The sequence below is a fragment of the Lagopus muta genome, chromosome 3 (assembly GCF_023343835.1).
Source record: "Lagopus muta isolate bLagMut1 chromosome 3, bLagMut1 primary, whole genome shotgun sequence".
Classification (NCBI taxonomy): Eukaryota; Metazoa; Chordata; class Aves; order Galliformes; family Phasianidae; genus Lagopus; species Lagopus muta.
In genome coordinates, this window is record NC_064435.1 from 59,946,374 (window position 1) to 59,960,372 (window position 13,999).

The 13,999-nt window shown below is 40.3% G+C and overlaps 2 protein-coding genes across 3 annotated transcripts in view; one reads left to right on the forward strand and one right to left on the reverse strand.

Annotated features, from left to right (window-relative positions):
* CTNNAL1 (catenin alpha like 1) overlaps nt 1-13,999 on the reverse strand; it is a 596,511-nt gene that overhangs the window by 536,498 nt on the left and 46,014 nt on the right. Inside the window, exons 12-19 of one of the 2 annotated variants that reach the window (XM_048939246.1) lie at nt 12,134-12,171; nt 9,113-9,163; nt 8,859-9,013; nt 7,436-7,484; nt 6,181-6,237; nt 5,926-6,045; nt 3,550-3,633; nt 2,060-3,449 (exon numbers count right to left, since the gene is read on the reverse strand). In XM_048939246.1, coding sequence (XP_048795203.1) covers nt 3,288-3,449; nt 3,550-3,633; nt 5,926-6,045; nt 6,181-6,237; nt 7,436-7,484; nt 8,859-9,013; nt 9,113-9,163; nt 12,134-12,171 — 716 coding nt within the window. In that variant the 3' untranslated portion in view covers nt 2,060-3,287. Of the gene's footprint in view, nt 1-2,059; nt 3,450-3,549; nt 3,634-5,925; nt 6,046-6,180; nt 6,238-7,435; nt 7,485-8,858; nt 9,014-9,112; nt 9,164-12,133; nt 12,172-13,999 lie in introns of those variants that run through there. The other variant, XM_048939247.1, reaches the window with a different exon arrangement.
* On the forward strand, nt 257-2,266 carry ABITRAM (actin binding transcription modulator). Its single transcript, XM_048939269.1, has 6 exons — nt 257-335; nt 410-461; nt 758-887; nt 1,691-1,767; nt 1,840-1,909; nt 1,978-2,266. The coding sequence occupies exons 1-6, from the start codon at nt 278-280 to the stop codon at nt 2,110-2,112; spliced, it is 522 nt and encodes a 173-aa protein (XP_048795226.1). The 5' UTR covers nt 257-277; the 3' UTR covers nt 2,113-2,266.

The window sequence follows — 13,999 nt, forward strand, 5'->3', positions numbered from 1 at the left end:
TGCCCTGAATAAGCCCTCCATAGCTGCAGCTCCCTGTGCAGAATCGTGCCCTCCTCTGAACCCGCTCCAGCAGCTCCTCCTCGTGCTGAGGTCCTGGACGCAGTACCGCAGCTGTGCCCTCGCACCGTTAATTCTTTCTTCCGCTTCTCCCCGCTTTGGGAGCGCACTTTTAATTACGCGCGATGGCGCCGCGCACCCACCACGGGGCGCCGCTCCGCAGGGCGGGAACCGCTACCGGCGCGGGGCGGGGCTGCGCGTGCGCCGTGCGAGCGGCAGCATGGCGGCGGCCGAGACGTGGGGCGCGGCGCGGTACTTCACGCGCTGGTACAAGGCAGGTGCGGCGCGGCCGGGCGGGCGGGATGGAGCTTGCCGGGGCGTCACCCTCACCCGTGTTTGTGGCCTCTCGCAGACGTGAAGGGGCGGCCGTGCGAGGACTTCTGCGTGCTGCAGCACTCCAACAGGCGAGTTGCCGGGCGGGGCGCGGGGTATTGCTCCCCCGGGCCCGGCGCCCTCTGGCGGCGTTGCGCGGCCGGGGCGGCCACGGGGCCGACGGTTCGCGTCGCGCCCGCGCTGCCCCGCCGCTCTGCGAGGGGGTGGGGGTAACGCCGGGCCCGATGCCCGCAGCTGAAGCTCGATTGTAGGTATTTATCTACTTACAATGCTACGGGTACGGGCAGAGACAGCGCTGGAGCTGCTCCGAGCGCTCAGGGTACGGCTTTGCACCGCTACGGTACGGTAACTGTCGTTCCTGTTGCAGAATCTGCGTCATAACGTTGGCAGAAGCCCACCCTCTTCTTCAGCACGGAAGAACAATTACAAGCATTAATTACCAAATCAGCCCTAATTGTAGCAGGCTTCAGAATAAAGTTTCTGGGAAGTCCAAAAGGGTACGTTTGTGGGGCTTTCTGATTTGCTTAGTTCTTGTCTGTCTCTCTCTCACTGCCTGGGACTCTCCCTCCTTCCCAGATTGACCCCTGGCAGTGACCCATCCTTTTTATTTTCAGCCCTCTGCAGGTAATTGTATTCAGACTTGAGAGAGAGACCCCCAGCCGGGAGGGTACAGGCTCTGAAGCACTGAGGGGTGCCATTGTTGCTCCAACTGCTGCTAACAGTCTCTGCTAAATCAATTTTGTAGAGTATACAGAGACACTTCAATATTCCTTAATAGATACAAACTTGTTTTCATAAAATGCCAAGGATTTGGAGATTGTTTTGGTGGCTTTTTTTAATTGCAGACCTCTGGTCTGTGACAGATGACAGAATGAGGGGAAATGGCCTCAAGTTGCACCAGGGTAATTTTAGGTTGGATATCGGGAAAAACTGCTTTACAAGAAAGGGTTGTTAAGCACTGAATAAAATAGGCTCCCCAGGGAGGTGGTTGAGTCCCCATCCCTGGATGTGTTTAAAAACTGGATGTGGTGCTCAGGGACATGATTTAGCAGGGGGCTGTTAGAGTTAGGGTAGCGTGGTTGGACTTGATTGATGATCTTTAAGGTCTTTACCAACCTGAGCAACTCTAGGATTCTCATCTACTCCTGTAAGGAAGTATAAATATGGAGCCCCTAATGACCTGTAGCTATTCTTCTTACTTTGTTCTGTAATTCACCAACTTGTGTTATTGCTGATGTTTATGAAACTGTAAGAAGAGCTGGATAATTAGAAACACACATGTATTTTTTTCCACATGCAGGGAGCTCAGTTTTTAACAGAACTTGCCCCGCTCTGCAGGATATCCTCATCAGATGGAGAAGAATATACCATTTACAGGTAAGGATTTTTACACTCCCACCCCTATCCTGACATACTGTGCACTTTTACTGAGTCTGAATACTTTTGCAGTTGTATACGAGGGCGACTGATAGAAGTGAATGAAAACATTCTTAGCAATCCAGCGCTTCTGCAAGAAAAGGTGAGAAGCTTTTTAATTCTTAGCCTTTATTTTACTACTTCAGTGCTAACATCATTCCTCCATTTTAGCCATCAACTGAGGGATACATTGCAGTGGTTCTACCCAAATTTGAAGAGAGCAAGAGCATAACTCAAGGACTTCTGACACCAGAAGAATACAAGGAAGTTTTACTGAAACGTCAGAATTCTTCTTCAGGAAGTTAATTATACAGGCTAAATAAGCTGCTTTTACATTGTAACTTTCATGGCATTGAAAGGTGTGTCTACTTATAAAAGTGGAACTTGACATATTTGTTTTATTCTTGTATGAAACAGGCAAAATAGTTTGTAGTTTGTATATTAAAATTGTTTTCTCTCACAGCCGTAGTACGACAAATTTTTTACATAAGCACAATTTTGGAGAGTAGTTATGTTCCAGGGATCTCTTTGCTCCTGGCTCAATGCAAACATAACACATAGAGAAAAAGCACAATTGAACTGTTAGGTTTTAGCCCTATGTTGTTTGGCTTGCCAAAGGTGAATTGAAAATAAAATGCAATAGGAGCCTGCCTACAACAAACAGTTAACCTTGAAAACAAGCATTTCACATCAGGTTACGATTCCTAGCATCCTGAAGTCAAATAATGCCCTTTTTATAGAGGTTTCTCATAATCAGTATCTATTTACTTCAGTTTTAAATGCTGTAATGTAAAGTCTACATGTAATGCTTCAGTGGTTCTACATGCAATTCAAATTCTGCTCAGTAAAGTTTAATCGTAAAGGAAGCAACAACTGCCATCTACAGATAGAGACAGTGAAAGAAAAAGGGTTTTAGTCAAGAGTCTTAATCACTTAGGAGTACACTTTGGAAATATGAATAATGTCAGCAAAACTAAGATTCAGTGTCAAGCTCTCCCAAGAGTGTTTTTTCCTTAGGACTGAACTTCATTGTAGTATAACTAAATATTTCAGTGCTTTAGGCCACAACCTTTCAGACTACATTCCTGAATGGGCTTCATAAATCCATAGACTGCATTGGGCCAGAGAGGAGTTTACAAACATCAGCAGTAGTGTTACATAGAGCACAGGGTTCTTTACGTGAAAGGTCTGTTAGCAGCATCTTTGGGTTGAAACATCCATTAAGACATTCGTAAGCATTAATTACAAAACCAGTATCAATAGTGAGCGTAGGAAAATTCATTCACATTATGAAAATACATAATGATTACACTAGTTGGTGCTGTCATTGCTAAGTAACGGGACATCTATTAGATGTGACAAAGGTCAATAGGTTTAATTCAAATTAACCTGGTTTGACTTTCCACAAATGAAAGCAAAATTGAAACTTCAGCAAGAGTTATTTTCCCTAATGGAGCTTCTGCAGTTTCTAAGTGCTGTAATTACTTGCTCTCTAAAAATGTCATTTTAGTTACGTGATTTTCCAAAGATTTGATACCAAACATCTCCACTCTCCTTTCTGGAGCGTGTACGTTTGTACTTGTTCGTGTTCTGCCTTCTTTCCACGGGGGAGCAGGCTTGAGATAGCCATTCCCTGCTTTATTCTGCATACAAAGACAACGTATTATAAAAAGCAAGCAAACATACACAAAAACAAACAAAAAATCCCAAGTTTAAAATACTGCAGACAGACCAAGGACTCACCTTTCTCATTAATTTGCTGCAAACTGGAAGAAGTTGACATAACAGAGTCATCACATTCCTTGTTTTCTGAATGCATGCATCAACCTATACAAGACAGTTACAGTTGAGTAAGACCACTGATCACTTCCATTAGGCAACATGAGATGAAAAATCTATTTCGAGCTTGAAATGAATACGAAGGATAAACACAAATCCAATCTTTTCTAGTCTAATGGTTTTGTCAGCCTGCTCAACTTCCTGTAGCCTGATGCAGCAGCATCCCTTCTGTTAAACCAAGGCAGGAGCTGTGAAGGAGAAGAGAATGATGCACATCCCAGGAGAGGGAGCTAAAAATAATATTAAAAGAGTAATATACATGTCTTGGAAATAAAACTCTCACTATTTAAGTGTGCTTATCACAGTTCTTCATCTGTTTTTTTTGTTTTGTTTTTTAAATTCTTTTCAGCATGATTTTAGAAAGCAGTGCATCACAGAAGCCTTACTTTGATATGAGTTACATTAAAACTACGCAATTATCGGAACTTAAGCCAAAAGCACAGCACAGATCATTAGGTTTAGGCTGTCCAGAAGCATTAATTTGATAGCCTTTAGCAGTGTACCTATAAAGTCTGGAGCTCCTGTTTAGTCTAGCTAGAGCATGTGGAAGAAACCAAGCAACAGCCCTCAGGTGCTCAGTTTGGGTTTGATTCCTTTGGATGGCGTAGCTGGTATCAGAACTGAGCTGTTTCTCCTACAAAATGGAAACATCTCTTACAGAGCTAGTGGGAAACCAACACCCAGGTGTACAGGACTGCTCTTCTTAAGAAGTTCTGCTTCTGTTTGCTGCTGTCATTTGTAGACCATTGTAATCATGGTAACAGTGCAGAAACTTAAGACAACTATGTAAAAGTTGATGTATAACAACTATTAGGATGGACTCTGCCTTTGGAGAAGCAGCATGCATTTTAATAACGGAGAGTATTCAGGGATTGGAATTTATGTTTATCTAAAGCATCAATTACAAGATCATAACTAATTATGACAACGGTAGTACAAATTACCTTCATTAGTACACTTTGAGCACTGAAGTCTTTTCTTAGGAGTTACACTTGACTACAGCTCATGTTTCTTCAAATAAAGTTCTGTGTGTTACAGTAAAATAAATTCATCTCTTACTGAGCTGAGAATTCTCAGTTTCACCAATACAGATAGTGGGTAAGTTGAGGAAAACTTAGACATAAGTTCCTTGGCAAAAGTCACCAGCAGTAAAAAGTAATACACGGTAATGGCACCCTACAGACATCTAAGAGCATCAGTGTCTTGGGAAACATTTCTAACTCAACCAAAATGTTAATTTTGGTAATTTTAGAAACAGAAAGGAAAAGATCTTTCCTAAATCCTGTTACATACTGATTCTGCAGCTCACATGGTAACCTACTGGCAGGGAAAAACGTTAATATTACAGAATCACAGAATGGCCAGGGTTGGAAGGGACATCAAGGATCATGAATCTCCAACCCCCTGCCACATGCAGGGCCACCAACCTCCCCATTTAATACCAGCCCAGGCTGCCCGGGGCCCCATCCAACCTGGCCTTGAACACCTCCAGGGATGGGGCATCCACAACCTCTCTGGGCAGCCTGTTCCAGCACCTCACCTCTCTCATAGTGAAGAACTTCCCCTCTGACATCCAACCTAAATCTTCTCTCCATCAACTGAAAACCATTTCCCCTTGACCTGATATTAATGATATGCCTGTGGCCAGTGGGCTAATTATATAAAATGCGGATATCCATGCTCCCTAAAGAAAATAGTCATGAAGGCCTGAAGAATAATGCTACCCAAACTATCCACCTGCATACTTTCATGTATACTGGGTGCCAGCTTGTTGTATTTTGCCTCTCTTCAAACTCTCAGCATGAATAATGGGGTCAGGATAAACTTCCTTGAAGCCCTTCTGCTAATGGGAAAAAGAGTCCAGAAAACAATTGGACCGAGGCTGAAGATCCTTTCTGACACAAAGTTCTGCAGTGAATGGCTGGGGTTACAGCTACCAGTAGAGATGGGAAAAAATATTCTCATTAGGAGGAACAGTTCTTATTGTTCTTCCTCTATACTTAGCCCATAAGCTTCTCAAAAGATGTGAAGAGCAAAGCAGTACTTCAACTTGAGGTAAATTCCTTCTCGTAAAGAACAATAACCACAAAGTATCGCATAGCAGAAAAGATTAAATGCTTCCACAACATTATGCAATTCTGTACCTCTTAAGTTCTACCTCCTTCTGCCAATCCTGGAAGTTCATCTGTTTTGTATGTTATCAGGGCCATAAACTAGTAAGTCTCTGTATTTCAAAACCAGTTAGGTTTTATTTTCAGACATAGGTAATTTTTACTTTACCTTTGTAAATGTAGCACTTTTACCCTGAACAGAAGTTTTTGCTGTTATCTGGAGCTGCTTGCATATGGGGATCAGTTTTTCAGCCTCCAACAGCAGCAAAGGTTTGTCATCATCATGTACCTGAAATGCATTTTAGGAAAACAAAACCACTCATTGTTACAGACTCACTATTAGGTTAATGAAGAAAGCAACCAGCTTTTAAGCAGTATCACTGAAGCTGTGAGCTGAATGCCTATCCTAGTTGCCATACATCACCTGATCAGAAAAGACTTGAAGAGCTGAAGCAAGCTTAATTCCTTCTGTTGCAAAAATCTGAAAGAGAAAAAAAAAAAAAAAACCATGTAAAAAAGTAAAAAACAAAACAAAACAAAATAGAGCACCACAAAAAAAATGAAGCTTTTTCCACTTTGTTTCAATAAATAGTTTATGAAAAAATAAAGAGTAACAGGAAATATTTATGACAGTTGCACACATTTGTAGTTTAATAATTTGCAGTGACTTTTGAAGTAAAAACACTACAAATTGTTATTTCCCCATGGCAAAGTTGAAAGGTTTTCCCTTTACCTATGAAATACCTCCAGCACCTAATTGGTTTTGCACTGGAGCAACTCACAAAAGTTTGGTGGGTAGATGACTCTCAGCCATATGTGTTGTGACCAGTCTCCTGTTAGACGTTCACACATCTTGGTAACGTCATTCTACATTCCCTTATTTGGTCCCTTGTTTTTAGAACCATAGAATCATTAAGGTTGGAAAAGATAAGATTAAGTCCAACCCCCAACCCACTCCCCCCACATCCCTCAGTGCCACATCCTCATTGTTGTTGAACACCTCCAGAAACAGTGACCCCACCAACTCCCTGGGCAGCCAGGCCACTGCCTCACCCTTTTTTCTGAGAGATTCTTCTTAATATCCAGCCTGAACACCCAATGGCACAACTCAAGGCCATCCCCTGTCATCTTAACACTGTTACCTGGGAGAAGATGCCGACCCCTACATTGCCACAACCTCCATTCAAGGTCATTGTAGAGGGTGATAATGTCTCCCCGAGCCTCTTCCAAACTGAACAGTCCCAGTTCCCTCAGCTGCTGCTAGTAAGACTTGTACTTCACCAGCTTCATGCCCTATCTGTATATTCCATTTTTTTTTAATTTTTATTTTTAAAAATCTTTTTCCTCTCCTAGGAGAATACCATTGCTCAGACTAGGATGGAGTACTTGTTAACACCATCAGGAACTGAATTAAGTGACATAGTGAAGAAAACTATCTCATTAAAGGCAACTGTATTTCCCACTTGTAACAGGAATCTCAGTTTAAGCAGCTGTCTTAATTAAGCACTTACAAGAACATTGCAACGTGAGCTTTCAGGAAGTACAGAGTTGCGCTGCTTAAAACCTACAGTTGACAATTTTTGATACACTGTATTGATGTATAAAGAATCAAAGTGTTACATTTGCATTTTGTTCTTCATTCATAATCCCTAGCTCCTACTTCGTTAAAAATGTATTACCTCTGCTTGATGAAATAAATCTTGAGTAGTTTTCAGAAGTCCTTCTCCTCTGTGGGAAGCAACGAAAACAGATTATGTGCCACGTAGAGACTGAAGAATAATTTGCCTGCACAATTTATACTCCCTCAAACACACAAGGGGAGTGGAAAGGGGGTGACTATACAGACACATCTGTAGCACCAGCAGACAGAACACTATCCCTAAATCCTTGTGGGATATTTTGTACTGTATCTATCCTCTTGATAGAGGCTGTCTACATCTTTTATATGCCTCGTGTAACTGTTAAACAAGTATGTGGCATTATAAATGTAAAAAAGCACTTCTGAGTGTTTAAAAGGCAACAGTCAAAGCTTTCTTAATATAAACCTGCATGTTGTAGTAGCCATACATTCTCAGCAGCTAGTGTTCCAGCACTTTCCTTCCATTCTCTTTGAAAAGAAGTGTACACTGATACACTCTTTGATGTTTAGGTTCTGAAAGGTAATTTGATTTCATTTATTGATTAGAAAAGAGGCTGCACACTCCCCCTCCCCTGTGCCAGAAACTAAGCCTGTGTTTTCTTCTTCCTTGAAGCATTTCTGCAACACATAAGAGGATCTGAAAATCACAAGAATAAGAGAGGGCATGCTAAAATTTTAGCAGCTACAGAATATGACTAACTATCAAAAGCAGAAAACCTACCAGCAAAGACAGCCAAGTACTGAATATTCAATTTTCACAGTTAGTTAAGAACAGTGACTAAGTTGCATTTGAACAGGGACAACACGATGCTTAAGAACGAACACAGAGGATATAGAGCCAACAGCAGACCACAGGCAGTTAAGTCATAAAGGTAGGTAAAAACCAAAGTGCTTTTGCACAGAACCAAATTACTCAGTTACTGCTTAAAATGTTATAACTGAGCACTCCGTGCCAGAAAGCATAACCTTCGGTCTTCTACTTCCTAAATTCTTTGCAGAGACTGACACTGTATAGGCAAATTTCAGAACAACACCTTTCAGTACAGCAAAGATCAGCAATCCTCAGTACTATAGTAATGTACCTATTCGCTAATTCCCTTACTTTTGAGAATATTTATCAACAACCTTATTACATATATTTCCTGCCTGAAATCTACAATTAGTTGTTCCGCCACAAAACAGATGTTTGGCACTTAAACAGAACCCCCACTAATTTATTGTATTATTGAACAGCTTAGAAATGTCAAGTCATCACAGAACTGTAGAATCACCAAGGTTGGAAAAGCCCTCCAAGATCATCCAGTCCAACTGTCCATCGCATTAAAGTTAAAGCATAAGGTTGTAAATTAAAGCTCCTTTCTGTGTCCTAATACTCATGCTCTGAAAATAAAATGGTCTTACTTCTTATAAACAGTTTTATTTCTCTTCTCCCCACTGAAGCACACCACACACGCTGTCATTACCTGGTGAATAAATACATGGAGTAGGCCATACTTGACATGCCTTGTCCATGTTGCACAATCTCATTCTCTTGGTCCTCCCATTTCTCTGTCTCAGAATCCACATCAGATGTGAGCAGATGCAGTTCTAATCCAAGTTTTGCAATTTTTGCCTGTTCCTGTAAACATTAAGAATATTTTATACATATGAAAACGTTCTCCAGACAGGAGAAAAAAAATAAATTGGAAGAACTTTTACTAAAATGATAGCATCTTACCTCAGTATCTAGTTTGACTGGCTTTAACGTTTTCAGATTTGCATTATGCTTCTGTTTCAAACAAAAAATAATAATTTTTAATAAAAAGAATTGATGATTATTTTTGCTAACAAATGAAAAGAGATGGCTGTATACTTAAGACTTTGCAGGAGAGTTCCAACAGTTCACACAAACTTCTTTACAGAAGTTGAGAACCTGTTCTGATTTGCATGTCCTTTTGAAATGGGAAGTGCAGCCAGGGCCTGTCCCTCCAGACAGTCAGGTTTCAAGAAGACCTCTTCCACAACTCTCAGGCTTGAGTCTCTCGTCTATTTCCTCATGCAGTACCATCTTTTCCCCTTACCCTCAAAACCCCAAGTACTAGTTACTGTTGAACAGTCATGATCAAGTACAGCTGTGCTGATTTTCCCAACAAATATCACACTGCTGTATCAGTGACTTGGGACTAGCTGAACCTTCCAAGCTGAGCTGGGGTACGTGTAAATGTTGGCATGACAACGTAACTGATCCTTCCGTGTCAGTCTGCTGAAATAGCTGGAAATGAACACTGAGTCTTTGAATTATTTTTTTTCTTTCATTCTCTTATTTAAGTCTTCAGCTATCCAAAATATGTCTGACTGCAAGCCAAACACTGGCTCAGATTAAATGATAATTAGTGGTATTGACGTGAGCAGAATATCCAATAAGGCAGAGCTTGCAAACTGCATAACAGATACACAGCAATATATCTGATCTGTTGCAAATTAATTTGCATGTTCACAGAAAGCAGCAGTTCCAGGCTTTTGCTTCACGTGCTGATGCTGTCAATGTGCAAAGACAACAGAAACTAATGTGGGAGCACATATAGTCCACACTCAGAAAACACAGAGCAGTACAGGGAAATGAAGAGCATAAAATTGGTGTCATAGATTGGAGAGGTTTGTGTGAACCACTAGAGGAGGTTGGAGGACAAGGATGCAGCATTGGAATCCTTGCCTGAGGATCTAAAGAGAGCTGCTATTAATTAGTGGGAATACTCAGACAAATTAAGCCAAGGAATCCCTGCCACAGGAAAGTGGGAAACACTACCCATTGTGAGTAGCATAAGAAACACAGCTCCAGGTGTGGTCTCCATCTCTGACTTGAGGAATCTAAGCAAAAATGAAATACTGCTTTTATGTTTCTACCGCAGTTTGCTGCTCAGACTTCAGCTGCTATGCCATTTCTTTTCCCTATCCCCACATTTTTAATAGCTCTGGATCTTCTCAGTGTCTACCCAGATGTAATTCTGCCAATGTATTAGAACAAACGGGACAAGCTGCTCTCATATCAAAGGATTTTGAAGAAAAAAGTGCATAGATTGATGCTCCTAATTGTGATTCGATTATATTTTTACAGATGCATTTCAAGAAATGTCAGTTTCAAGGCAGACTCTCGAAGAAAAATACAAAGCCAAGCTACATTTCTATCTACATACAAACTTTGGACTATAAGATATGGCAAAAATTTAAGCTGCTGAGTGAAGGGCATTCAACAAAAGCAGCACATAACTTCCTCTATCTACAAGTAACTAAAGAAGCCTCAGAATGTTTGTCATATTTGTAGTTTTCTCCACTCTGGTGTTCACTTGCTGGATTTGAATAGAAAAATTGGTTTAAAAAAAACAAACAAACAAACAAATTATCTGAACATTTACCACTCAGCTTGCAAACTGTGATTTGAAAGCTAATACTACAGAGAAAAATACATAAGTGCATTAAGTGCTACTACTGCTCTGCCCTCAGCTAGGACAGTCTGGGATGTCATTTGAAACCAGCATGCAGCACAGCCGCAATTAAAAATGTAAAAAGGTATATTAATTGGATCTACAGGAGCAGCACAGCTTCTGTGCAGGGACAGTTTGGGCATCAGCCATAGAGGGCAGACCGACTCCCCCAGCTCCACGCATCTTGGATAAGATCCATGCAACCTTTTAGAGACTGAACTGTTTAAATCTTGGGGACAACATTTTTCTGAAAGCATCTTTAAATGGCATATGAACTGATATGTGGGAAAGTCACTTAAAGCATCTCTAAGTTTTGGCTGAAGTTCAGAAGCTATGTAGCTCAGCCAAACAAGCCCACAGGGATGAAAACCCCAACAAAAGCCACTGAACCAGTCTATTTTTCAGTCTCAGTATTTAGTTCTGTAAATGTGAAATTCATTCATGCTCACTCAGTCTAAGACTATACTCTATTTAAAACCAGCAGACTGGATTTATGATGGGTCACTCTCTTTTCAAGGGTCGGAAGTAACATATTGTATTTGAAGCCACAGAATTGCACAGCAGCAGGAGATGGAGACAGGCGTTCACTTCACACCCAAATTCCTCTACACCAGAGGTTGAAGGAGAGAAAGCAAAGAGTGAAACAAGCTGGAAGGTACAGTAAAATCTGAGATCACTCTTCCCCTTCTTCCTCCCAGCAAAAAGATTCAATATGTAACAAGTGAATCAATGACTGATTACAGGGTTTAAGTTTTAACATAGAGATGCTCTCGGGAGCAATGTAATATCAATTACTGTCAGCTAAGGATATAAATTATCTCACAACTAAACCTCTGCACTATAAGCATTCAGGATCAAATATGGAAACAAGAATCCATTATTTGAAGAGTTAAAAATATGCTCATACATATCTCTGTGTTCAAAATAGGTCAGTTCAGACAACAATACAAAAAATTCAAAGTGCCAAGACTTATCTTACAGTGCATTGCAGCGTATTCTCACTGTTTTAATAGCGACAATGCATTTATTATTACACATCATTACAGTTAAGCATGTGGTGAAAATGTCATTTTAATAAACAAGGATCAAAGCTCACCTATAAAGTAAGTGATTGAAGTCTGTGTGATTAAATATCCAGCTTTCTATGATTTTTATTTAGCCACCAAGTCAAGGTGCATGTTACCAAGGTATTGCTTTGTCCTCATTAAATGCAATATGGAAAAGTCAACTGGTTAGCAGCATATGATGTAAATAGAACAGTCTCAAGAGCAACTTACCCCTGGTCTAGGCAGTGAAAGGTAGACACGCTTCTCTCCTAGAAGAACACACATATTTACACCAAAATTCATATGCAAAATGTAATCAGTAGGACTGCATGACTTACTTCAGCCTTCCTCAAATTTCAGTGCTGTACATAAAAGTGAATGACTTACCTGTAACTCTTTGGATATTGCAGAGAATTGCCATTCTATCTTATGCTTTCAGAGAGAGAAACGTCAAGAACCTCTTACTGTTTAGATTTTAGCTCTCAGTAACTGGCACTTAAATATCTGAACAGCTTCACTCTTTCAGATTTCTAGTCCCCACCATGCAATCCTGACTAAAGAAGCTCTCTCCAGTGACTGAGCAGCTATCACTACCTGTGCCAAATACTGTGGTAGTTCCACGTAAAGCTTTCCTTGGCCTCAGATAGCATAAAAATTGCAGTAGGCAAAGCCACTAAGGAGAGATATCTAAGGTCTGTCTAAAGTAGCAGCAATAAAACCCTCACATTATAATATACAACGTGTATCCCATCTGTACTGTATTTTATAAAGTAAAGAATCTATTGCATTTTACACACTTGCTGAATTATTTCCTATATCCCCCAGGTTCTCAGTCATTCTAAGTTCAAGCAAAGGAAACAGAGGAAAATACCCTCTAGGCATTAACTGAAAACGGATGAGAGTTTATTGGCAGGAGACAGTGCCACAGCTAACAGCCTACAATTAAAGCTCCAGTTATCAGATGTTTTAAATAACTATAGTTACATTTATTCAAATGTAAAGAGGAAAGCCTGCTAAACAAAAATTAAATAAAATTGTTACAGCTAGTGAAAAATAGAAGTTGCTTGAAGAAACAAAGGGCTAAGATAACGATATCACTAACGTGTTTGCATGGAGATAACGCAGATGGGCAAGGAATGGACAAGTAACAAACCCCCTATCATTACTATTTCCTCCTCTTGCATCAGCTCCTATAGAAATTCCATTCTGAGTCTTCTGAAGACAGTTCTGTTATGTATTCATGATTTTTCAAAGTTTGTTCTTTACCTTCTGACACCTGAGCTCCGTGTCTAGACAACTGGCTTATTTCAAACAAAACTCAGTGAATTAACAAGTATCCCTCAACCCACTTGACAAAGTTGGATTCTTCCCTTCTGAGATCAACTCTTTCTTCTTCACTCAGTTTTTAAGAAGTGAAAAAAGAGTTATCAGGGCACAAACTGCCTAACTGTTTTTCTTAGAATGTAGTTACTCAGTTTAATTTCCCTCCACACACAAACATGTCAGATTCCTCAATAAAGACTGACAAAAATGATTTATCGCATTCTCTGTATCAACACATCAACTAAAGGGGATATAACAATGTATGTAAGAAGTACCAAGAAAAAAATAATCTTAAGTTTGAACTGCTAGAGCATAAAATAAAATCTCTCTAGTAAAAACCTATTGAAAAGAAAGTTCCAAAACCCAGAAAGCTTTGACATGAGATGAATACTGAGAAGAGAGACACACAAGAGAGGTGAACACACAGAATTACGGCAACCAAATCAAAGGAAGAAGAAAACGAATGAGAAACAATGCCTTCCTTCTTCTACCAACTCCCCTCATTTGGTTTTGGGAGATTGAACTGTTGACTATATACAGCAAGAAGATGATTTGACTATTTCTTGCGATGTTTCTTTTTCTTTCTTTTTTTTTTTTTATAAAAAAAAACAGATTTCCCACCCCGCCCCCCAAAAAATAAAATAAAAAAAAAAGACTCAGGTATTGTTCTTTACAGAGCAGACCAACACAAGCCAGAGATAATCCTCCTTCAACAGAAAATAAATCTACATAGGTATAAAAACCAAATTCAATATTTGGTTTCCATAACAGAAC